The sequence below is a fragment of the Anser cygnoides genome, chromosome 6 (assembly GCF_040182565.1).
Source record: "Anser cygnoides isolate HZ-2024a breed goose chromosome 6, Taihu_goose_T2T_genome, whole genome shotgun sequence".
In the NCBI taxonomy this organism is placed as follows: Eukaryota; Metazoa; Chordata; class Aves; order Anseriformes; family Anatidae; genus Anser; species Anser cygnoides.
In genome coordinates, this window is record NC_089878.1 from 9,724,327 (window position 1) to 9,751,707 (window position 27,381).

Here is a 27,381-nt window from a genome sequence, read left to right on the forward strand (position 1 = left end):
ACTCGATTGAAAGCACAGCGCCCTGATACACAAGAATTGAAAAGTAATTCATGGAAATGCAAAGAGATATTTCTCCATAGCTTTGTATTTCTGTATATACCCATATATATATTATATATATATATAATGTATTTCTGTATAGTCTCAAGAAGCAGCAAGATGTTAGTTAGAGGGACAGTAACTGGCATACTGTCTCCAAGCCAGGTATCCATGCTTTAACAGATACAGGATTCAGAATAGCATTACAAAATTATCTTTCAACTTCTGAAAATGAGAAGAAGCTTGGCTTCTTTTTATACCTAGATGATAAAACCTTTAGTGTTATCTGGGACCTACTTTTTGTTCGGTGCTAGTACACCACCTAGCTCTGAAGGACTTCTAAGAACTAACATAAGGCAAATATAAATATCAGCCTGGATTGATTTAAACCTTGCTCTGTTCTAGTGTCAGCCGACAACTTGCTGTTTTCTTACTGGAGGAAAGGGAAAAAAGTTGAACAAAAAAAAATACGAGAAACTCAGACTGAGAAATCATTCTTTAAAAAGAACTCCCCGGAAAAAGCACTGTAAATGCCTCATCATGGCCCAAAAGCAGCACTATATACTGCAGGCAGCTGAACTGTGCATTCATTGCTTCGTAAATGCGACCATTGCCCAAATACTACACATTTCTCCCACTTCAGCCAAAGGAGCAGCTTCTTGGGCTGGTAGGACTTGGCTTGCTGTCAGGTCAGCCATTAGAGCAAGATGCAATTCAGCTTTTGTCTGCAGGTGAGCAAATCAACCCATGTGGGCTCTTCGGCTTGAGACCCAGCCTCTGTTGTTATCCCGTTCTTCTTTTGGTCATATTACCTGGTGTGGTCGTGTATGTATAACTGACAAGTGGCCACAATGTTTTTTTTTTCTCCCTGCATTTTTCTCTAAGGCAGATGTTTGACATGTTTTAAGCATCTCATTGCTACATGACAAGATGCAGAGGTTGCCAAGGACAGGTAGATTGCATGCTGGCCAAAATGGGCAAGCGTGGCCATCAGTCTGGAACATACGACATGCAACACCTGAATTTAGATATCAGGAAGAGCCAAAAGTGACACAAGGCACAACCTCAGGCATGACCACACCGTGGGCCTTGAGCAAACCATCCAGGTTGAAATAATCTCTTCAATGACCGCACTCCTTAAAATCTATACCTGGATTTATCCATAAATGAGGTGTGGACTGAATTGACTGCTAGAAGTCAAGTTGCACTAACACAAGCCGACACGATCTCCAGCTTTTGGTGGCTATAATGACTATCACCAGAACAGACACACACGCATAACCTGTGCATAAGAGCATACACATATATGAGAGCACATCCACAAGAACACGTGCAGAAAGATGAATTTCCTGTGACAAGCAGATGATTGAAGAAGGGCCCAGAGGGCTCAGAGGAGCTCTCACACCTCACGGAGACTCGGGCTGAGCGCTCACACAGCATAAATCAGCTTAGCTCCAGTAAGAGCAGATTTGCAGCAGCCAGGAATCTGGTGCTGTACACCAGCCCCACGAGAGCTTCTGACCCCCAAGTGTGCCTTACACAACAGCTTGTACTTCGTGGGATGAGAGTGGCTCAGGAAAGACGATTTTGGAGAGCCAGAGCTTTGGAGGTATTGCTGACAGGAGGCTGTGAATTTGCCACTTTGCAGTTTGTGCGAAATACAGCGGTGCTTCAGACGTGTCTACTACGACTATATCAACAGCTTTACTCAAACCCAGTAACAAGCACAGAGCTCAGTTATGCCTGTTTCTTTTACCGTCATGAATCACACCCAAAGGCAAACCTTAAAGCTTTTTTTTATATGTATATAAAGTCAGTTATCAAGAGACAGCCACTGGCAGGCTACCATCGGAGATGAATTTGAAAAGTGAGGCCAGTCACATTTTGCAACGAACTGATAAAAACAAATCAGCCACAGAAACAAATTCCTCTACTCATTTCAAAGAATAGGGAAAAAAAAAAATAAAAGAAAAGCTTCAAGCAAGATCTGCCCCCACCCCCAGTCTCATAGATTTCAGGGACTGCTTTGAATGCTTTATTTTAGTAAGGAATAAAAGTCCCGGCTCCTGATAGATTGCAGTGCTCTCTGCCCTGAAGACAGATCAATATTACAGATCACAAATAAAATAGTCAGAAGGATTGAAAACAGGATTTACAACTGAATAGCTACCACACCTACATGAAAATAATAATTTACATTCCTTACCACACCCTATAAACTACACACAGGCAGCCTGAAACAGGAAAAGTAACAAAAATAATGGGAAAGAGCAGCAAATCGTGTCCTAACATTATTTGAACTGATATGAAAACAGCTGAGGGGAGGGAAGTATTTCCTCTTGAAACCAAACAAAATAACCCAGAAACCTTCAGAGGGTTTAGAGTTTCAGCCTTTCTTCCTGAGAAAAGAATCCCCAAATCCTCCCAAATCTATGAAAAGCAGACACTTTCCATAGAGAAAGCATTCACCAAAAAAAAGCAATTTTCTGTTAAAAATCAGTTTTGACAGGGTAGCTTCATCCAGGCTCAGATGCTGGATGCGAGGGGAGCATTTGCCAGGAATAGAAATGGGATTTTGAGTGCCCAAGTACCAGGCAGATGGGGTTAAGGACTTTTTCTTGCCTTGCGGAGAGGTTTCCTCCATCCCAGGAATGGCCTTGGCTGCAGGAACAGCTCAGGAGGGATAGAGGTTCATGATTTGTGTGGGAGTCTTGAATAATCTGTTCCTATTTTAATGTGAACACGGGTGGTAACGTGGAATTACAGCGTGTGGAGGCGGGCTGGCGCGCATGGATTAATGAAAAATAATGAGATAATATTGAGCATTCATGTCGTCTCATTAGAAGGGCTAAATTCCTCTACAAACAGAAATCTCTGGGAAATGTATTCTGAGACTCCATCCATAATCTCTGTAACAGGAATTAATAGGACACAGGCCTATTAATTCACAAATATATTCATTTGAAAAGAGCTTTCATTCTCAGCCTTAAATTTTAAGCAACCGAAGTACTTACACAGTAATCCTTTCACCTTGCATTTCATCGTATCCAGAAGTCATTGTGGCTCCTAAGGTGCCCTGCTGTGAAAAAAAGAATAAATACTAATAACTGCATGCTGGAAATTATGCCATGCTTATGTGATGCACCAGGAGAGACAAAAATAAGCACCGAAGGGCAGTAGGGTAGAGCTGAGTTTACTGAGGACTAACTGCATTAGGATTGACTAAAAATAAAAAATAAAAAAAATCAAGCACATTCAAAGTGCAATCTGAGCAAAAATTATTTTTAGCCCCTCAATTATTGTGAGTTTCATAATGCAATTGGTAGGGCCTGCCGTTCCTGCACACCATTGTGCTCGATGCGCCGTGGTGTCTTAGCGGGGAATGATTCACTGTAGGGCTGGGATCTCACATGCAGGCACAGAGATGGAGAAAGCCAGCTTCGATTCACCTATTTCTAAAAACACAAATTTGCCCTCAGATGGAGCTTCTGTAATTTCTTGAAAGTACTGTATAAAACTGGAGATATTAGAGCTATCGAGGTGAAAGACAGGAACATAATATTTATTAACTAGGGAGATGATATTGGTTTCAGTAAAGCTGCAGAAGGCACGTGTCAAAACTCTTGGTGACAAGGTGAATTTGAGCTTAATCCCAGCATGCTGGACACGTGGGTCAGAAACACGCTGCTTACCTCACTACTAGGCTGACCCAGTCAATGAACAGAGGGTGATGCTGCAGGTTAAAAGACCTGCTATGACTACATCATTTGAGCCTGTAAAGACGACACACAGAAAACCATGAAATATTTTGAAACTGCCTCACCTACACCAAATTAAGGCTTGGTAATGGCAGGTAAATGGTACAAAACAGGCAATGGTACACCTTCATGCGACTTGTACCTGGACCATGCACAGAATCTTACTCCCACGAATGACTTGGTAGCCCTAATAATTATGGCTCATTTAGCTTCTGCCTACGGTTCCCCTCCTTGACTTTGAATCTTCTCTGAAGAGTCTGAAGTCAAGGAAAAGATCACCAGCATCTGCAGTAAGTCTTAGGGCAGGACCTCAAGTGGGTCAAGTCCGTCTTTTCAGTCTTAAAATTTTACAGCATGACCTGATGTCTTGTCTATGCTTTAAATAACTGGACTGTCACGTTAGCTGAATCTTGGGTCTTTCTGAAGCAAAACCAGTGAGCTGGCAATCCCTAGTGAAGTAAAACGGGAATTTCTGCCCGGCAAGCAGAGGCATTCCTCAGGAAAAACATACATCAAGCAACTTAAAAGAAGATTAAGTTTTATTCAGATGATATCTGAAGGAGTTTCCATTCTCACATCAATGATGAATACTTTTATTAGTGGGGAGAGGCTGGTTAATCTTTAACCAAGAATTTACAATTCTTAAAACAAACAACACAACTTAAGAAGCTTCATGAGATCTTCCTTTTATTCTGGAGTGTTCCCACCCCCACCCCCACCCCCCTTTAAGCCATGAACACCACCAGATTGATAGCTGTGTTACGAAAGAAAGTATGAGTTGGGCAATGTGAACTACCCCATAAATCCATACGGCTAAGATCACCCCTGGACACAACACAGGGGAACTCAGCCAAAAACCCAAGCTGAGGGAAGGGGTCAAAGTCATTGCCTACGTGATCTGAGCACTTTCCAGCACAAACTGGACCTCAGGCCACTGACTCGTTTCAAAAACAGGGCGGACCAAACGGCAGGTACCTGATGCCACCATTTCACGTAACAGCACCTTAGAGGGAATACTACTCTAACTCACGCTGAAAAACTTGATGTGCTATAGCTGGTGGACAGATCCTAAGTTTCAACATACTCCTAAAGTGGATCTTGGCCCCATTCCTCAGTCTCCTAACGCATACTCATAACCCCAACTCATAACTCGTTCAGCCTCTCTAGGTAGTTAATAGGATTTGTTACGAGGTAGAAATGTGATCCCTCCGAGGTGCAAAATTACCACTCATGGTTCCTGCTGTAAGAAAGAAAAATGTATGCATACACCAATGTTTCCAGAAAGCTTGAATGGAAAACCCTTTCATGTCAGAAGTTTATTTTTATTGGTAAAATATTAAATAATATACAGAATTAAAAACTGCACTTACACTTCTGAGAAGAAATAATTCTTGGACAAATTATATGCTTGTTCCTGAGATTCCCTACATTTATTCCAGTAGCTGTGCACTCAAGACAGTACAAACCTTTATAATATAATCCTTTTCACAAAGTATTACAAAGTTTCTGCAGCTTTTTTATTTATACACACATACAGACTCACACTCTCACATGGCTGTACAACACTCACACATGTACAGAGTACACACATACAGATGTGGAACCATATGTATGCATGTACGCTAAGGAGAAAAAAATAACAAGTCCCATAGTTCAGTCTACAGCGGCAAAACTCTTTAGCAGGGGGATGCAGGTTTACATTGGGGTTGCTCACATGCACCACTGTGATTGTTTCTGAACTCCAATTTAACAGTATGTTCCAATGGTTTTGGAATAAACTCGGATTTTTGTTTTTTTCTAGATTCCTCAATTTGAGTTCAGAACATCTGTTGCAGAACTAAAAATCATAACCTGGGGGAAAACTTTTTTTTTTTTTTTTTTCATTTGCCAGATTACTCACCAAATCTTATCCTGCTCCAGAAAACGACCAATGTCCAATTCGGCACTAGAGTGGGGAGAGTGCAACACTGCATGAGTCACGAAGATGCTGACAAACGGGTCAAGACCCAACAGCCTGAAATAGTGCTCACAAGAGCTCACGTGCTTTGCTACGATCCCACTGCTTCAGTGCAGTCCCCGTTTGCGGGAGGACCTCAACAACCTGCAGGACATTGCCAGAATTTGGCCCTAAGAGTGTGACCCCACGGGCAACTGCGACAGTCGCCCACTGAATGCATTTTTCTACTTGAACTCAAACAGTCCAGTCTGAGAAATTATTTTGGCAATCTGTCAGAATGGGGTATAGTCTACTCACCTTTGCTGTTATTAAAAAGGAATATCTTAAATAGAAATTTAGAAGACAAAAGTGGCTACTGTGCATGCGCAGTAACTGCCTTTTAAAGAATCTCAACGGGATTTTTATTACGTACCTAAATACATATTTACAGAACAGCGGTTTCAGTCTACTGGGGTGGAAAAAAAAAGTCATTAAAAATACACTATATATAAATATGTATGATATGTAAAACAAGTCCCATCTAAACGTATATAAGACAAGGACAACTCTAAAGAAGCTTTTCTGGTCTCTCAGGTAGATAAAGGACACAAGTCCTGTAATTCTTACGCAGGCAAATCTCTCCCATCAGAGTAAATGGCAGTTTTGCCCTAGCTAAGAGCTTAGGCCTAATCCAAAATCCATCATCAAAGTCACAAGAGTCTCCACTGAGTGGGTTTTGGATCAGACCAAACGATCTTTTTATTTTTTGTTATTTTCAAAAAACATCAATATTAAGTGCTTATTTAAGAGGAAAAAAAAAGAAAGCTGCAATTATAAAAGAAAATGAAGGAAGAGGCAAGAACACATTTGTCCTTATTTCAGACCACTGGATGTGTTTCAATGTCAAATAAAAGCCAGAGTTAAGGTCTGGGCTTTAGCCTTAACTTACAGTTTCTCACCTTTTGTCAGTCAATCTTAATTTACACGGTTACTTGATGCTTATCTTTGAATGTATTTAAGATACAGAATTTCATTTCACTGATTTGTATTGACTGAGGAAAGAAAAAGTAAACCCTTGTACATTAATAAGATGTCAGGGAAAGTATTGCACTTGAACAGAAAGATAACCCCAAAAGGTGGTTTTGTCTTTTTTTTTTTTTTTAAACTAATATAAGCAAATCATCCATATCTGCAATGAGCATCTTTAGAAAGCAAGATCCAAGAATGAAGCATACGAAGGAAATTTGGGGTCAGTAACCCCCACCCTGGAATACAACAGTAGTAAAACTTTTTAAAGCATTTTCTTCCAACAGGAAAAAAAAGTTATATGACTTTTTTTTTTTTTTAACTTTACAATTTTTAAATCTTTCTAAACATTTGCATTAAAAGTTTCCAGTTTCTCATAAAAAGATATACATTTTAGGAAAAAAAAATACAACCAGAAAATAAAACCAACTAAAAAGGCAAATATACAGTATTATAATTACATCACTGTGGAGTCATCTCTGAAGGTACCCTAGGTCTTTAAAGTGTTACAAAGAGTACGTACCTTAATATTTTTTCTCAAATGAACTTTTTTTCTTTTTCCTGTTTTTAATATAAAACTACACTCGAGTACAAAAATATGTAAACAGACTGTACAGCCAATGAACAAAAAACCCCCAAAAAACAAAAAAACCTAGACAGCCCAAAGCTACAGGAGATAAGAGCAGGCCCAGACTTAAAGCTAAGAGAAGGAAAAGGGGGGAGAAAGAGAAAACAATTGGAAACCGGAGGAAACTGCTACATAACAGAGGAAGTGAACACGTTCAAGCTCTGAGAACACTTGACAAGTAGTCAAATAATTGATCACAGTTTCAGAATCTGAACTACTACAAAAAATAACCAGAAGTCCTTCCCTCGTTACAGCGTGTTCAGAAGTGAACATCCATTTCCAGTAAGCAATGTCAAATCCCAGTAAGTGCATAGTCGGGGATTCAGTGACCTCTACCCCTTCAAGAAGCTTTTCTTATTCCATGTCACTTGAGGTAAAACTAAATGGCCCAATTTACTGCAAACTGGCCTCTTTGTGCCAACAGTGGAGTCATGCTCTCCCCTCTGCCTTGCAGGAGGCTCCTGTATTTTACCCTTGATGGATAATACAGACTACAGGCTACCGGTACGCGCGTACTGCCGAGCATGAGGGATTAAGGCTACTACACCAACGCACGTGAATTCATGCTCACCGCCGAACCCCACTGCCGAGTGCTATCAACCATGGACCTTGCCATGCTGTACCAAGGAGCAAGTAAGGCCCTGATTTAACAAATTAAGCACATGGTTAATGGTAAAGCTCCCATGCATTTCCAAATTGAATCAAAGGGATGACATGGGGCTCATGGCGTGCTCCTATACTTCCTCGGGCTGCGGCGCAGTGGGCTGAGACAAATGGCTGCTGCTGGAAGGAAACGTCGGCCGTCTTCGGCAAGCTTTGGGTCAAGCTGCTGCCCTTCTCCCAGTGGAGAACACATAACACAACACCCTCAAGACATGATCTGATTAACTTCATCATCATTCACTCTGTAAAATACTTCATGTACTGTTAGTGAATACACCACAGTATTTTTTTTTAATTGTAAATAATATTGGGATTTACTACAGCAGTGTACATCTTTGCTGAAATGGTTGCTGCTGTCCTCCGATCAATGAAGTCCCATGATTTTTATCTAAACTTTTTAGAGCAGGGGGGTGCATGGACAGCTGTACTCCCAGACAAGGATCCAAGTGAGAAGACCAGTAACCACCTTTCCGAGGGCTGGAAGTGAACTGGAGTAACTAGGAATGTTGTTTGAGCCTAGAATAGAAAACAGTAATGTTCTTGGTCTATCCTTCAGCACAATTCTTAATGGGATGAATGGGAATACATTTGCTGTGAAGCAAACTCTGCCTCCTCTCTGCCTAATTCCTTGTTCCTGCTCCCATGTCCTCACTGTGGCCACCGTGGCCCCAAGCACAGAGGGATGGTGGGTGGCTTGGACCCCGTGGGAGATGTGCTGGGGACCTGACCTCCTCCCCTGCCTGCACCCTCAGATGCTGCACCCGTGCAGGGTAAATAACCAGACCTGAAAGTAGGTCACCAGCCTGCCAGGAAAGTACCAAAACAATACTGCACTTTTCACCCAAGTGTGCCAGCTAATAAAGCCCCACAGAGGAGAACGAGCTCGCCCCAGCCTCATTGGTGAACATGCCCCATAACATCACCCCCCGGCGGGTTTCTCTTTGCTCCATGTCAATGATTCAGGCGGCGTCACAGTCAAGCAAAGTCCAATGCTGCGTTGGTTGGGACCAGCGCCGAGACCAGCTCTGGCTGGAATGCACTTCGCTAGGGCAATGACAGCCCTTCCCATTCCTAACGCCAGCTTTCAGCAGGAAATCTCATAGCTAAATACTAAGACAGCCTTCCCTCCCGGCTGAGCTGCAAAAACGGGCGCAGAGGGGGACCGGGATCTGCCTTGCCACGTCGTACGAGAAGGGATTTTTACTTTGGGTTGGTTTTTGTCATGCATTCTGAAAGGGCAGGGCAAGATATCACGAATGACATCATGAACTTTCAAAATGCATTAGAAAAAGGCACATATACAATAAAGCATATATCTAATTATACGATACCATATATATAAATATACTTTCTCAAAATCTCCAGCTGCTCTAGACCGCACGCCATCACTACCATCCACCTTTGTTTTGAAAGGACACTAAGCCAAGCTAAGATGCACATTTTTAGCGCCAAAGCCAATTTCATCACACTTTTCCTAAAAACCTCAAGTTGAATTTAGGTGATTCAGGTAACAGTGCAGACTCCCTTCTCCCTCATTATAATATAATGCACAGAAACAGTTAAGTAAAGGAATATCATCTAGTGCAGGAACCGTATTACTGCTGCTCCTGTCCTTGGCTGAAATATGTACCTTTCCCTAAATTGTCTCCAAAGTTTCTCTCAGGAGGAAAGATTGTTTTCTGGCTTCTTTCAATGTATTCTCAAGTATGAAAAAAAAAAAAACACAGCTCAGGACCCAGACAACAGTAATAATGTCCTATTAAAGATCAGTTTTGAAGGGTTTGGTTGAATTCATGGCCTCCTCCTCTGCCTGACAGCTGCAATTTAAGAAGGCCCTTCCTTGTAAACACAGAAATTTTGAAACGCTTTAAAATTGAGAATTTCTTCACTTTTAAGTAAATACACTTTATTTCCACGTGGCTATTATGTAAGCTGTCCTCTCAGACTGTAGAAACTACTACCACAAAAAAAAAAGGCCAATTTACAGATTTAGATTCTTTCCCTCTAATACAAACCAATGGAGGTTAATGCCTAGACACCTTTCACATCACTTCATAGATGGAAGCACTTTTTAAGGAGAATAAAATTGTTTTAATCTCATAGGTTACTGAGTAAAGAGCTGGCTTTCCTGAAAAATGCTATATATTTTGATGTGCACTCCTAACTGACTGCAAAGAAAGGTGGCTGTAAAATTCATTGGCCATAACAGCAGATATATAGATAATGCCCTTTGCTCCAAGAACATGGATCATATCAAGAAGAGAATAAGCAGGCACACTTCTATTTAAATTAATAGGCATGTACTACCCTAAATTGAGTCAGAATCTTGCCATTTTGGATGTAAAAAGAAGTGAAAGGGTTTACTGGCAGGGATGTTTGCAGAAATGGCTTTTTTTTTTTTTATAATGAAAATGGGGAATGTTTGCAGAAAGCCAATTCTAAATTTGCAAATGCTTTTTTTTAACTGGAAACCCAATTCCAAGAATTTCAAGAGAGTCCAGTAAAAATCAGCCAGGTTTGATTTCAAACACCAAATACTTAGAACAAATGGATCTGCAGGCCAAGGCTTATCTACTCAAATTCCTAGTACACTTTGACTAATGGATTTGACAAAACTCAAGAGCTTTTCTTAGATAAGTGCAGAGAACGAGCAAGAAACAAAAACAAACAAACAAACAAACAACAAAAAAACACCAACTCAAAGGCCCCAAATTTGCACGTGCCCATGTAGGGGCAAAGTGATGTATACAAAACTCTATTAATTTTCCCTAGATCAACTAGGCATCTGATTTTGAAGAACTGGGGACTGCCTTTTTTCCTACTCTCTCCCAACAAAAATGCCAAGTGGGAACTCAACGTTAAAAATAAATACTAGTCAAAAATTTGGTTCAAAACTTCAATTGGAATTTAGTCTTTCTTCCTTCCCTAGTTCTAGGATGAAAAAATTCAGTGAGCCCTAAGAAAACCACACTCATAATAGAAATTAATGCAACCATTCAGCTTCTTGCTCTCTAAAAAATACAGGTTTTCGAAAGTAACAGTGAGTGCCCTTCTCACTGTCTCTCCCATCCTCTAGTTCTGTGGTATCAGGACAGGGCACTGCTCACAAACTGATCTTGAGTGCTGCTATTGGAACAAGAAGTTAGGCTTGACTGAAGCCAGCTACAAAACCACCAAGCCTCCCTGTCTCATCTTTTAAACATCTCCAGCATGTACACTGCAGGAGGTATCAATGAATCATCAGCGACTGAAAGTGCACACTCACAAACTGTGGGTATAATCACAGACAACTTATTTGTGGATACACAAATGATGCTCCTCCTTTCCCTGTTCCTCTGGTTTTCCATACATAGGCTTTTTTTTTTTTTTTTTTTAAACACTTGCTCCCTAGTGCTAGCCATTCCAAGACCAAGAAACCAAAGCCTGTTCTCTCCATTGACCAGAGGGAAGAATGGACTGTTATCCCCCCAAGACTGAAAGTGATTCTTGGCCACCCTTTCCTCTTGCACTCTGGAGTCCCATGCAAGCCTAGTGACCTTCAAGCCCAGCTCCTTTCCCCTTTGCACATTGTTCCTAGAAAACCCTTGCTGCCTCAGAAGACGTCGCAACCACCTTCCCCCTCCCCAACCCTTGTTTTGTGACATGCTGTAAAAGTAACCCCCTTTTTCTTGATTTCCAACTAGGATGATGCAGAACGCAGCCAGCCACCTCCTAAGCCAACCTTCCTAGCTCTAGACAATCAGCCATACAAAACCTAAGTGATGCCCTCCAGCATGTACCCCTTTTTCTCCTGCACAATCTCCTTCGGTTACACCAAGTGCAAGAAAACGAGAAAGGGCTGGAGATTAGTTTGCCTGAGGTTCCTCTGCGTTAGAAAGAAGAAAGAAGGAGGGGGAGGAACCCAACGACATTAAGAACAATGTTGGGAATAGATCTTTAAATCTGTCTCTCCAAAGCCCGTATATTCCCAGCCTTGATAGCTCTCACATTACACAAGATGACATTTCTCTCCATATTGTATTATAATTAATAGGCTACTGCAAGACTTTACCAGCTCCTACTTAATAGCATTTCAGTGCTGGGAAGCAGTCATCAGGTAATCTGGCCATGATCTACTGTATCCTTTCTAAACACAGGTTCTAGCTGCCAAGAATGTCACCATAAAAAGATTTCAATCGATACCACTCAGCTCCTTACTTTCAAACGCTCCAGGTCTAGGAAGAGAAGAAAAAAACCCAGTACCCTCAAAACAAACAGCAAACTGGCATATGCATAGTGTATGCAGATTGAAGCGAGCAGATGGGAACTCATTATGGCCTGATCTTGCTCTCTTCTTTTATACTTTAGTAACTTCATACGTTGGAAAAGGTCTCGCCAAGTGCATGGGGACCGCTTGCACTGAGGGGGTTAAACCCATGCATTTCTTTCCATTCTCAAGCTGCGCTCTTGTTGCCAAACAACAACATTTCAATTGTGATTGGTACAAACAGTTGGGTTGCAATGGCAATCTGTCACATAGGTTTAAGCCCAGTTTTTACTGCTGCAACCTGCAGCTTGGGTGGTTGCTTGCTTTGCTACTTTTTGGGAGAGAAAGAAAGGAAACAAAACAGATAGGTGGTTTTTCTTTCTTTCTTTTTTCCCTTGTCCAGTCTGTAGCTCAAGGAATTGCTCTGGAGTTTGTTTCTCTGTTTTTTCTACATTGAAATTAATAAATTATGAATAAAAATGAAGTATGTGAATTGAAATCAAAAGCACAGCACCTGCATATCTCCATGCATCAACTTCTAAAGAAGTAGGGAAGTTCATGAGATCTGTTTGTTTGCAAGGCTTGTGGACTGGCTCTCCAGGAGCTATCTAGCAAAACCTAAAGACTATCTAGCAAAACCTGCACTTTCACCCCTAAATTAAAGAAGAATTGATGACAAGAAAACAAAGGGAAATCACAGTTTCAGTTAATAAGATGTCAACAAGAGAAAAAAAACGATCGAGGCTCAGATCTTGACGTAGCTGAAATAGTTGGGTTAGTTCCATTAAATTCAATGGAGCTAAGAGGATTAATGCTGGCTGATGATCTGGCTCCTAGCGTTTTCTCAGCTGCAAGTCTCAAGTTTAGGCTGTTGCCAAGAGGTTAACACTGTGATAATAGAATGAGAAAGTATTTATATAGGTATATATAGATATATAATTATATTTAAAGAACACTTTGCTACCAGTACTTTTGTCATTTTAAAATCTGTAATTTTAAAACAAAATTATTTTAGAAGAGCAGCAGAACCTCTTGAGTAAACTACAGACTCTCTCGCCCACTCCTAGGCCACTTACTGTCCTAGAAGCAAGTTTAAATGTTATTTGCAAATGATATTTCTTAAACCATAGGGTGCAACTAAATATGTAAGGCTCCCAAGGGTCTCTAAGAAGCCAGTGAGTCAACACATAGGCATGGAGTAATGGCAAATCAACAATTCTAAAAAAGGTGCTTCATAAGTTAAGGAAAATAAAAGTACAGAGCCTCAGACTTACCACAGAAGGCCCTCAGGACTTATGAAACTAAACTGCTGTTATGTGGTACAGTGTTAAGACATACATTTCTTTTTTTTTTTTTTCTTTTTTCTTTACCTTCTAGAGGGGCAATACACACTGAACCCAGAAAAGCAGCTCACCCTAGAAAGTAATTTTGAAAAGAATATTGACTTTGATTCGTGCTCCTAAATCCCTAAACAGTTTTGCTTTAAACCTAATTGTTCGTTCTGTAGAATAAAGATCCCCCAGTCTTCTCCAACCACCAGAACCCCCCACCGTATCTGCACATTTGAAAAAGGCTCTCCTCTGAAATGTTTCTACCTATTTGTCTGAAATTATAAATGAGCGGCAACTCATCATGACTTTAAAGCACCTAGCAGGGTTGAGCAACATCCCAAAATAGGACACGATATACAGCTGATTGAGACAGAAACAGACTGCCTTTCAACTCCCACAGAAAGCAAGTCAGGTCACTCACCAAAAAGTGACAGCAACAACAAACCCTTCTTTTATCCCTTCCCTTCCTTCTTTCCATTCTTAAGCTGGGCAGAGCAAATGAGGTTGGGTCCACAAAAAAAAAAATAAGGTTAATAATAATAATTAAACAACAGCAACAACAACAACAGCAACAATAACAAAATAGGCGCATCAATGTCTGAGGAAAAGTGGGATTGTAAGTGCAGTATTTCTTCATGTGCAGTTCTTCTACTTCATAAGAGTCCCCTTTGGATGAGAAGGCCTAGTGGAATGTGTGCTCCCCTCGGACAATGTGCGACGAGAACTCATAGCGGTCCTGGCTTCGGTAGCCACAGATGTTGCACTCTAGCGGGTCCCGGTAGCCGTGGCAGCCCATGTGGATGGTATACATGACATGGTCCAGGAAAAGAACGCGACAGTGCTCACATTTGAAAGCCCTAATCTGCTCCCCTTCTCCATTGATGACCTTGTAGATATCCTTTAAAGAGCCCTTAGAAGCTTTTGTGGCATCCAAAGCCTTGGCGTCCTCCTTCATATAAGCCGGGCTTGGCTTCCTCTTGGGATTTAAGGCAGAGTTTCCTTGGTAGGACTGGCGGTCTTCGTGGCTGCTCTCTGAGTCAGTAGAATCCAGGCAGCTATTGCTGGGGGAGCCCTCTCTATCCTGGGTTCGACTCTTTGGTCTGATGAGGGAGATCGGGCCATCCATGTTGTTCTCGTGACTGTCAGCTGTTTCCCTGCTAATGGGCCTTTCTATCCTGTTCGGATGATAGACCTGAGCGTAAGCTGAGCTGATGACCGGGGCCACCTCTGCAATTGTGCTTGGTGTGTGCTGCATCAGGGGGTGAAGTGCCTCAGCTCCAAGGTAGGTGATTGCATTGTTGATGGCTTGGTCCATCATGTGAGACTGCATCAGCTCAGCCTCCTTCTCATAGGGTAGGTTCATATCAAAGTGTATATCTGGATAGCCATATCTCATGAGCTTTTCACCTAAGGGACAAGAGCAAATCAGTGAGAAACATCAATGCAATTGCTCCACAGTTTTACTGTACAAGGGGTGGAGAGGGACAGAAACACCTGGCTTGAAGTGGAATTCATTCCAGAGCCCAAAATTTGCCTCCTCCTTGTTAACAGAGCTTGTACAAAGTTTCTGTCTTGAGATGGGTAAAACAGCACCATCACCTACAGCTTTATTATTATTATGGGTGAAGCAAGCAGCTGCAGTGACCTCCAGACCGTTTCCAAACCTTCCAGTTGGCCTCCCTGTGCCCACACTTCCAGTCAGAAAACACATGTGAACAGGGAGAAAATGGGATTGTAATGCTGAAGTCAGTGAAGCTTTACCAGTTGATACCTTAAGACATACTCTCCCCAAATTAAAGGAGGCAGTACCACCTGTCCCCCCCAACTCTACAGTGTCTCATACCTACCTGACATCAGGGCTGCGTAATCAGAAGTTTAAGCAACCGCTACAGAGGGCTGGTAAGGTGGGGACCTAACACCTTTAGAGCCACAATTATGTAAATCCTTCACCCAACAGAAAAAAAATTAAAATGTGACTACACTTGACGACAGAATGCAGCAAATAATTGGATCACCTGATATCTTGTGTTCAGGGTAAAGCATTTTTGCAGCTCATCCCCTCAAAACAAGAAACAAAGCCTTCCCCAGCATTTTGTGCTGAAGAAAAGGACAAAAAAAAAACAACCTTCAAGTGGCTGTCTAGGCAGGAAAGCAGAATAGAGAAACCACATGTACAGCTAAGTTTCATTTAGTAAAAGGCAAAAGCATCTTTCATTGACATAGGACAAACAAATATATAATGATGATGAAAGCTGGCTGATTCATTACTATGTGAATCCAAATTTAAATCTTTGTAGCCTTTTAAAATCAATGGCATTACAGATACACGAAACCAGAACCACAAACTGGTAAATTATGCTAGTCACAGGGCACGTTGTGTATGGCTGATCTCCTCTGAAGTTACAAAACCACAGCTACTTACATCAGGGCTCAGCTTAGCAGCACTGCTTTTCCAGTGACGGCTTTAGTGTGTTAGTTAGTACAAGGAAAGTTCATTTAACAGCTCTTCTTAACTAAATATAAAAGATTATATGCTTACTGTATGCATAAAAGATATACACACACACATGTTCACGCATTAATATTAGTTAGTTGTTAAGAGTTAATTTTTGAAACTGATTTTACAAGTCTGATAAATAATTTTGGTGGGTTTTCACTGCCTTTGTTACTTTTTGGTGCCCCAGAACATAAAAGCACACTTTTCTTCAATAGTGTAAGCTAATCAATTCAGGGAGTCACTACATACGACTGGTTTGGCTATCCAAGCATTAAAAACTCAAAAATCTTGTGTTACCTTTTGCCAAAATTGCTTGGAACAAAATGTGTATAAACCAACATAAGAAAGAAACAGAACTGTAATCCCAAATCTCTTCCAAATAGCATTAGTACATTTCAACATAGCTATCATTCAGCATTTTAGTTTTGACTATAATAATTCATCCCATTTAGTATGGCTTATCTTAAAGTGATGCATGAAGAGGGAAATAATTTCACATTACCCATTGAACAATCAGGTTATCCTTGGAGATGATGCATCGCTTTTGCTTGGGAACTTAGCCCTGATTAGCAAGGTAATTAAATGCAAGTTTAAAGTGAGGCACGTGAATATTCCTACTCTTTGGCAGCACTGTTCATGTGCTTCTGATTAGGGACCATGTTTGTATATCTCATTACATTTCCCTACAGCCAGCTGTGTTACACTTATAGCTCACTGAAAGCAAGCATAACATAGAAAACCGTTCCTTTGTTGCACATTAGACATTTGGAGAAAAATAGGGAAGGAACAACCAGCCAGTATTGCAGTGATGGCCTTTGTTATCTAATGTGACTTAAGGATGATTCCTGTAATCAAACATCCCCTTTTAGCATTTCTGTCTTGCTGTCAGTTACGGCTGTCCTGCCACAGATAGGATGGATGACTCTTTGATGGGAGGTGGGTACAGTCCCACTCAAAACTGAGCAGCTACTTCCCAGGTAGGGCCAAAGTGTGACTGGAGGAGAGTTGCAGGAGATGTGGGATACCTCTGGCACAGTGAGAGAAAGAAAAGGAAATGGAAGAGTCTACTGCACTCTGACACCCACTCAGGCCAACTGTATCGCTCCTGTGTTTGAATAAGGAATTGGATCTGGTGAAAAAGGGTATGATCCAGTCTCCAAACACGCTGTCAGTCCTTTGAAAGCCAGATAGATCAAGAAATAGCACCTGTCCTTTATGGACAACTTGGATGAACAATGCAGACCTTATTTTGATTCCTTTTACCTTCCATATTTAGCGACTCCACCAGACAGCAGAGTAGAGAAAATAGTAAGTTGCCAGTGATCTGAATTATTCATTCCTTTAATTATGCTCCAAAGATGTCAGAGCCTTAAAAATGGCATGTGACACACAACAGTAAAATAAATGCTAACATGGGAAGAAGGGGGCATAAAACACAGAGCTCAGAAGAAACATTAATAAACCAATCCAACATGGTTTTCTATTTCAGCTCCTCTTTAGCCAAATCTGGACTTAAAACTAACTAATCAGATTCATCATTTTTAATTTCTTCAAAACTATGCTCAAATTCTACGCATTCTTACCTTACATTACTGAAATGGAAGAAGAAATTCTCCACTGTGGTCATCTTATCATATGACATCCAAAAAAAAAAACCCCACAAAACAGATATGGGAAGCTAGATCAAAGAACACAGTCCTGTGTACCTGCAGTCCATTTTGTCAAGTATCTACAGCAACTGTAATTTCAGACACTTTGGAGAAAGCTGTAAGAAACCTTGGAGAAATCAGATACAGAATTTACCACTGGGTACATTTCTTCCTGACCCCCATTAACTAGAAGCTGACCAACTTTGAAGCAGGTTGGTCTTCATCTGTTCTGAGATGCCTGCACATTTTTAATTCTTACTATAACAACTGTGGTCTTATCGTAAGATGTATAAATGTCTTCTTTTGTATCCTGCCAAGTTCTTAACCTCAATGACAGTCTGGGACTGTGAGTACAACATTCAAATTAAGAATATGTGAATCTGCTTCATGTGATCAGCTTGAAGATAGCTTTAAACGCCTGCTTCTCTATTGAAAGAGGCAAAAAGTATTCAGACTCCTGTGTATCTTAAGTTATATTTCTGCCTCCACTATCTCAACAGAGCTAGCAGGACTAGTACCTCAGTGACAGATATATAACCAAGTTCCTCAATCAGAAATTAACTCTCTTTGCTGTATGCTGCTTCCTCTCCTCCCGAAATTTCAGCCAAGAGTAGAGACTGTGGTCCATAACCAAGGTCCCTTGGAGACTGCTGATCAGAAAGAGCAGTAAAGCATTGATAGATGTAGCATGCAAAGATTTGAGCTTACGCTTACATGACCTTCTCATAAACACCATTAAGTTGTTTTGGACAAGTGCCATACTTGCAGTATGCACAGGAAAATTTCCTGCAAGCAAGAGAACCATTACAAGTTCTTCCTGATAGAGTTGAACAATATTTCATTGGGGAGAAAACGGGAAGAAAAGTGAGGTCATGGTGAAAAACAAAGGTAGCAAAGCAGAGAGACTGCTGGTTTTCAGCTCAGACAGTGCTGCCAGGAAAGATTAGAAATGGCAGAAAAATACAATACAGTAAATATGAAAGAGGACACTTTTCCCCCTAGAGCTGAATCTGGATAAAAAGCTGCATGCCATGTGAAACCCCAAGTTCCTAGCCTCAGAAAAATAGAATGACAAAGTCATCTGTTATGCCTGTAAATGAAACAGGTTCATCTTAAAACAAAGAAATATACCCTACTGAAGAGAATAATGAAAAGTTTTAGCATATCTCACACAAGGATTTCCAAGCAATAAGTTTGCCTTTTAAGACAGTAACAACATATGGCCAAATGCACGTGAGTGGACAAATAAAATAACCTTCCTGGTCTAAAAAAAGAGGTCATCATCTACAGTTTCCAAAAATTGATGGCATTTATACCATCCTCAGTTGTGAAGGACATTGGTAAAGTTTTACTTTAACAAGTAAAACTATGCTGCTTCTGACAGCAGCATAGCTACTCCAAAATTTAAGGGGGAAGGGAGAGAGGTCTCTAGTCCTCCCAGATGAATTCTGTAGCCCCTGAAAAGGTAACCTTTAAGAGGTGTTACAAATACAATTATGTCTACATCTGTGGACAACTTGAGGGGAAAAAAAGGGGAAAAAAAGGCAAGAGTGAGAGGTGCGAACTGCCCTTCTTCCAAGGCTGTAATGGGTCTGATGTCTAGTACACCAATTTAAAGTCGGCATGGATAACTATTTCACTGTTGATCACAATGTGCAGGAAAGCACAGCACTTACTGAGACAACACTAAGGAGATCTGTTACGATGGAGCTATGTTTACTGTATCATATAGCTGGATTTGGCTTGTCAGCATAGAGCCCCGCTCCTATTGTCACCCTTTTCAACCTTAACTAGTGCCACAGCAGTAGATTAAACCATCCTCCAGTTCTTACTAGCTGTACAGTAACTCATTTCAGAGCACTCAAAGACAATAAAATAAGAATTAAGCTTTTATCTCAGGAGGACTAATAACAATATAGAAAAAAAAACCTGAACCCTCCTAACCCTCCTAGCATTTCTTGTGTGGGTTGAATTGTTCCTGACCTAACCTGGGCTTAGAAGGAAAAGAAAGGACATGAAAATTTTTAATCAGTGCACAGAAGAAGCCTCAAACTGGTATTTGGGCATGGTCAGATGACCGAGAGCAGCCAGGTCAGTATGTCAGCACCCCTCAGGTGAGAAGCTGCATGCTGTTAGCCCCCTACAATTCAAAACCACGTGGGTTAGCTTAACATCACCCTCAGTGGTGATTTAACAAATCCATCCGAATCTCCATTTAGCTGAGGGGCACTGACTTTTCCAAATTGCTGTCTTAATTGCCTACAGCCCTCTGGATCCTCTCTCCATAAGTGTCCTCACAGTAGGCACAATGAGTATTTGACACCCTTAAAATCTGTATGACTGTCCTTACAGGGAGTGAGTGTGGAAAACACACATTACATTAGGTCAGAATCTAGCAGCATACACTTACCCCAAATAATTCTCTGTCCTACCTCCCCTCCTAAGTAGTTTAACACTGCCTCAATAGCTGTGAAAATCACCTTTAGCTGGACCTCAAGTAAAATAGTCAATACTGTCTCCTGTTACTAGCAGAACAATTTTAAGATGTAAAGATACAAAGCAAAATACAAATTTTTGGGCTAGGATTCTAAATTTGGTAACCAAAAGTAATCCAATGCTGTTTTATATTCATGAATTAAGTTTATTGGGTGCAGAACACTGCACTTGGAGCAAGCACTTCTTCCAATACAAGTGATGTGATTTTCCTTCCTCCTGCTGATATTATCAGACCAGTTGTTGCCAACTCTCAGGAATTTAATACAAGTTACAAGTCTTGTGATAACATATATATATATATATTTTTTTTTTAAACACACACATACGTAGATGGATAATTATATGAGTTTTATATTTTACTTGCTGGGGTGAAGAGAGGGAAAGATGACAAGTCTTTGTCAAAAAGACAAAGGGCCAGAGAACCATTTAAAAAAACGGACTTGAGGCACAGGGGAAAGCTCAAGATCTTCTAAGCCATTTTCGTGATTATGGGGACCTCAATTTTGAATAGCCTGGGTTGGCAAAACTAATACCATTGTTTGCATAATTTCTTGCTGTGATTTAACCATATTAGCTGTTGCCCTGCTCCATCACATCCAAGTCCTGAGAGTGCTACTTTTCCCTTGTTCTTTTGGCTATCGTTCACAAGTTACAAGCAACCTATACCTACAGGCTAAAAATAATAAAAGGCGTATCTCAAGCTTACCCACAAACTTCTGTGGGGTGGAGCTTTTACGCTTTCCCATGTTGCTTGTCAGCTTCTCTATAACAGCAGGTCTCTCAAAAGGCACCAGAGAAATATTGTTGTCCATCACAGGCTCTTGTTCCTTACAATCTTCCATAGGAGGTACTACATAAAACCAAAAAATCGTATCAGACAAGTCTGGTCTACACTTCACAGACGACAACAAATCATTTGAGCCTTGTTGATCGCGCAACAAGTGCAATGCAAAACAAAGCAAAGTGCAAGAACACAACGGGCATCAAGACAGCATTCACCCTTGAGCAGTCAGAGCCACGCTTTTCAATTCCCTGTCTTTGGGACCATCTTATTTTGCAGAAGCCCGGCTTTAAGCATTTATTAAAGAACTCATTTTGTTCTGAATACCGAAGATCCCCAGCGAGGTGGGAAGAAAGCTAATGGTGCACGGCATTTTTGAAAACTCCCTCTGCAGATCCCATTTTCTGTTATTCTCCCTCCAATATGGTCCCATGACAACCTTAAAGGTACACTGGTAACGTTCTTCATGCATTCACTTAACATCAAGCTTATCACGTGCCATGTTTACCCATCTTATTTCCTTATCGCGCTAATCTCAATGACTAGAAAACATACAAGGTGTTAGTGATATGAGTTTCCTGGGCCTGGCTTTGCACTCCCCAAGACAAAGGCTTACAGAATGAACAATGTTTAAGGTGTGTTTCCCTTTTTCTACACATGACACCAAAAATTCACCAAACAGTATACTGAAATTATAGGATTAAAGTTATATGGAGATTTCCTCTAGAACCAGTGAAAGAAACTAACAAGTTCTTGAACTAACATTTTCCCCTTCACATGCAGACCTAACAGCTGGTAAATGCAACTCTTCTTAATCTGTCTTCTTGCTGTTTGGGACCAGCAGAGAGCATCCCTGTGCTACCTGTGCTAGGGGAACACTCATATATTGTCTTTGAAACAATAACAAGAAATTAATGACCTCTTCTGTCTCCTCATTTCACTCCTCAGTGCTTGCTGGGTTAGAAAATAAAGTGCTAGTGCAAAAAAAAGTACAGGAATTCTATGGGCTACCAACCAAGCTAGGGTCCAAACAGCACTTTAGTTTTGTCACTTGCTGACATACTGTTCGCTAAATATCTACAGAATATTGTTTTTGTTGAGCATCCTCTTACAAACACCAGAAGAGTCAGTGGTAACATGCTGAGGATTAAACTCAGAAACCCCAAGCCATTCGCAATATACGTCAAGTGTAGTTATTCCCACCACTCCGCAGCAAGGAATTTCATACATGGCCTGACTGTTCCTCATTCATCTCCAGAAGGTAGCAAGAGAAACATGAGAAGGATCATCCACTACTGTTTGTGTGCTAATAGGAAGGTCAAGGTATAATAATAAGAAAATTATGTGAGAAGAACGGATGGCAGAGAAATAGGATTTGGGATAATGTGGCAAAGAGTTCCTATTTCTAAGCTGTGAACATCCCATCACATTCTCTCTATTAGGTAAAACTTCCAGTGAAGTCACAGGTGCTCTTGCAGAGGTAGTAAAAACACACCACATCTTCTGTTAGCTCTTCCCTGCTGTTTCTGCAGCAGCCTCGCATGTCATTTCTCATTCACAGTTACCTTTTCTCCGAGACTGTGCCATAAGCGAGCACCGCCAGCCTGCTTTCCTCCCCTGGAACTCGACTGCCTTTAGGATCCTAATAGGGAATAATCACTTGCCTGTTCTTGAACATGCAGCTGTTTGCTAGCACATAATATATGAAAAATGAGGTGATAAAAGCCTTGTCTTTGCCTTCTTTCTAGTAAGGAAGAGCAAATACCAGGCAATCACAAAACAAGAATATCTGCTCAGGTGAACTTCTCAGTTCAGACATTCATAATAAGAAAACATGGCAATTTATTCATTTGATTCCATTTGTGCCTCTGCTGCTAGGGAAAGCTGAGTACTTGGAGTTTTAGAATCTCCCATATGCTATAAAATGATTTACTCTGCTGCTTTTTTATTTGTACAGGATGCTCCCCCTGAGAAACACAATGGTTTCTCATTTACAAGGCAGTCCTGCTGGCATCAGTGAAAGAGAGGAAGAAAAAGCACAAATATGAAATGAATCTAATGTTGCAACAAACTGGGATGCAGTGTTCAAGTGACCTAATTAATACCCAGTGCAGTCTGGGAGGTCTGAAATATTATAATAGATATGGCTAAATTCTTAAGGTTATGTAAACGCTCTGCTTGGGCCACAGCTCTCCGCGCTAGACCTACTCAAGTATTTACTGGGGAGATTTGTAAGAAAGGAGTGATTACATCTGCTGATTTCCACTGGGAACTGGTGTCTGACTGTCCTTTTGGCTTAACAAAAATCAGCATATGCAGATGCACACACGCTCCGTGTGAAACCCTGGATTCCTGTTCAGTGGCAATACCCGTCCTCGCTGTGATGGGATAGGTTTGTACACGAGGACCACTTCAAGGATTTCCAGCCCTTACCTGTGGGATGCACAGGACTTGTGGTGAGAACCTAAGGAGGGGCAGAGGGCTCTAAATTCCTCCTATGAAGACCTGCAGCCTTTGAAGGACTGCATGCCCACAAAATCAATTGAAAGCCTCCTAATTACTTTCATCGCTATGTGATTAAGCCCAAAATGTAGTGACATTTGTATGTCTTATAAAGATTAATAATTGAATAATTTGACTGTTGGGCATATGTGTGCAAAATTTCCTAGATGGAATTTGAAACCTTTCTTCCACAAAAAATGAGTAGTGCTAAAAAAGACATCTGCTCTTCTCTAAGTCAGGCAAAAATTCTGCTAGGACTTCTAAAAGTAAAAGCATCACCAGTAAAAGCATTTTCTTTTCTGTATTGGATCCTGCAAGCTCTTTTTCCCACCTCAGAACTCAACTCTATAATCCAGGACACGTTTTTTTTTGCAACAGAACCGCTCAATCACACCAATATTTGTGTTAGGATGGGAGTAAGTTACCAGAAAGCATCTTGTTATGTAGATTTCCTGGAAGACGGGAGAGATGGAAATAGGCTACTTTCCAAAACTATTTAAAGCACATGCAAACCTGGACCAAACAGGAGAGATGTCACAACTTAGAAACCCAAAGAGTTAAGCTAAAGATCACATTATCAATTCCACATGCATTACTTTTCATTTCAGTTCCAAAATATACAGATGAAGGTCAAGCAGGCCAGCCTGCACCATTTTTTGGAGGAAAAAAAAAAAGCATCAAACCAATCCCACAGAAGCAACAGTTAACACCGATCAGCTGCTCTGTGATGGAAGCTCACATGCACACATTTATTCTGCAATAAATTGTGCAGTAGTGGGAGCTACTGAAGAACAGCTGACACGTTATAACTACATTTGATACCACAACTTATTTTATCCTGTGAACTTACAGTCTCAGTTCAGGAGGGCTTTTTAATCCCAAAAAGGAAGTGTCTAGTTCATGAAACGCCCATGCCTGGGTCTGTTTCTGTTAAAGGATGTTCTTCTTCCATTATCAGGGGGCACTCCTGGACTGCCTGTGCAAATGTTCACTGACACTGCTGATGTCCTCAACTGCAGTTAACACCAAACAGGGTTTTTAAGCTCAAACTCTCCATACACAAATCTGGATGGTCTTCAGAACAAAGTCTTTATTTTCCTGAAGAGATTGGTCTCATGGTCGTAGTGCTCAAATAGGATTTTTTTTTTAGTTTTTGCTTCCTCGTTTAAAAGAAACCACACACACTATTAAAAAAAAAGTTCATGCTCTTCCAATGAGGAAAGAATAGGGGAAAAAACAAGGCAAAACTTACCCAGCATGTGTTTTGCTGATAAACATTTTTGTGTGCAGACAACAGACACTGGGCTAAGTCTCAGCTGGTACAAATTAGTATTACCCCACCACCCTCAGTTTCCTTTCTTAAGCTCACAATATTGCTATTTTAAAAAGTGTGTGTGCACGCACTGAGAAATGACAGGCAATATTCCCATGGACCCTAGTGTGAAGTATCCTGTGGGACTAGCATTTTAACTACATTTCAAGCAAGTATGTAAGAGGGAAGGACACAAAGCCATTGTGTGTTTTATGTGGAGCTGGCCTTTGAGCCTTTCACAGCCTACGGCTAAACTCCTTTCTCCTTCTCCTAAAAAGAGTATTCTTCTCCACTTTAAGAATTTCCCTAGACTTTTTCCTTTGTAGAGATGAAGAAGAATATATAAACCATATATAAACCACGGCTGGCATTCACCTTTTTTCCATAGTTGTTCATGCAAAGATCACATTCTTTGCCTTCAGAGACTGTCACTTGTGTCACCCCTCAACACACCGCTAGCTAGTAGACTGCAGACTAATTTCTACCCCAAGAGCCAAAGCTGCTTAGCTGAGAATTGCCACCGACAACGTCACGGGAGCTCTCTTGCAGCAGGCAGCACGAGACTGAGCTGCTGTGCTGAGCTGGGACTGGGACCCAGCCACGAGGAGGGGCAGCTCAGCAAGCAGCCGGCACCCTGCAAAAGGATGGAGAGAGCCCCAGTGCCAGAAATTTGTACACTCCTACCCACACGCTGAAACTAAGCCTCTCTGACTGCCTCTTGCTTCCCCTTGTGGCTTTGGTCAGGTGATCTAGCCATCTGCAAGGCAAAGATAATTGAAATCAAAGTAAATATTTGCAGTGTGCCTATAATTTGACCAAGCAGAATACAATGCTTGAAAAAAAACCCCCGAACTCTCAAGGGGCTGCCCCAAGTCTATCGGAATTAATCTCTGCAAGAATAATTTAGCTGATGTTACACATGGGTTGAAATGGTTGGGACCCAGCACTGCCACCTGCACCCTTAAAGCAGAATGCTGGTAGGAACGAGCAAATCCTCAAGTTCACCCATTCTGTGCTTCATGGTGTTAAAGGCGTGAAGAGGAATCACACTGACATGCGTTCGGAGTCTGGTGTGAACGTACAGATCCAGGTAATCCAGTTCTAGGAATCGCTGCAAGTGGCTGCAGAAGGTCCTGCTCCCAGCTGGGCTCAGAGCACTCAGCAAAAACAAGATTCTTCAAAAGAATTTGGAAAGAGAGTAAGGCCAGCTTAATGCTCTTGTGATGCAAAATAAAGGAACGGTTGAAATCTCTAAAGCACACCCTCACTCAGCCTCAAGAATATCTTTTCAACGTGTGACACACAGGAGAGGAGGAAATTAAAGCATGTTTCAGAGTCAGACTGAGACCCAACTTCAAACAAAGAGCAGAGAAATCATTTGTGTGTCATTCCCTGGTGATTTTATACTCCCCAGAGGAAGGACTTGGCCACAGACCCGTACGGTGTGGTGCTCAAAACCCTCTGGCACACACAGAGCTTCCCAGGTGGGAATACAGGGACGCGAGGTGAGATTTATTACCAGTGCCCAGCCAGATCTGCGGCTCCCTGTCGCTGCCCATCCTCACTCTGCCCTCTCTAACCAGCATGATGCAAAGTGTGGATCAAACATCCCTGAAACGTTCGCCAGGGGACTTTTAGGCATGTTTACCAAAGGGAGAAAGAGGCACTAGTGGAATTCAAAGTGCTGTTTTAAGCTAATTTTTCTGAGAAAAGTGAACTATGTGCGTGAACGCTTCTATTTTAAGCCCAAGCAAAGGCAGTCAGGCTGTAAATAAAATAACTGTCCACATGGGGTTCACACTGGTTTAACTTCAGCTGGTGGAAAAATCAATGCAAGGTCAGCCATACCAGCTTCTCTGGGTGGACAAGGTTAGGGACTTAGCCCTCTTGTCATAGCATTAAGCAGCTTGGAAAAAGCTTTAGATTTCCTCAGAAGTACACCATCAACAATATTAATCCCATTTTGAATAAATAACTTAATGATAAACCTAGAAGTTGAGTGGAATTTGGGCAGAACCTCCATAAAGTGATCTCTGAAAGAGTCTGGCTGTCGCAATGCTGTTGATCGACTGTTATTTCCCTAAGAAAAGGCTGGCTGATACCATCACCTAGCTGGTTAATAAGACGGGCAGACCCGTGCAGAGCAAAGAGCATGTATTTTGTTGGGAATGGAGTAGGTGGCTAAACTTCTTCTATCACCTAAAGTGCTCTGTCTAACAGATGAAGCGCGCAACAGGTCCCTCCAAATAGTAGAGCCCTAAAATCAGTCTTCCCACTGACTTTTACAAGCATAAAGTAAGGCCTAAAGTAGATAATCACTACCTTCAAGGACTTTGAAGTCATCCATTACATTTTAAAGGTTGATTTTAGTCCCCAGCCTACATAAAAGGATGGTACTTACTTAATAGAGCCGTATGAACATTTTGAGTATACGTACAGCATATATTTTGAATGCCTTTATAGATTTGAAATTTTCACAGAAAGGTACTCTTTAAAATATTTTGGTGATTATTTTCA

General features: G+C 41.2%; 1 protein-coding gene across 23 annotated transcripts in view; it reads right to left on the bottom strand.

Annotated features, from left to right (window-relative positions):
- Positions 1-5,095: 5,095 nt before the first annotated feature.
- The window catches only part of IKZF2 (IKAROS family zinc finger 2), a 116,202-nt gene continuing 93,916 nt past the window's right edge, over positions 5,096-27,381 (bottom strand). For 21 of the 23 annotated variants that reach the window (XM_066999156.1, XM_066999152.1, XM_066999157.1 and 18 more), the window contains 2 exons: positions 20,976-21,119; positions 5,096-15,034 (listed from right to left, as the gene is read on the bottom strand). In XM_066999156.1, the coding sequence (XP_066855257.1) occupies positions 14,310-15,034; positions 20,976-21,119 (869 nt within the window). In that variant the 3' untranslated portion in view covers positions 5,096-14,309. The remainder of the gene's footprint in view (positions 15,035-20,975; positions 21,120-27,381) is intronic. The other 2 variants (XM_048058361.2, XM_048058360.2) reach the window with 1 other exon arrangement.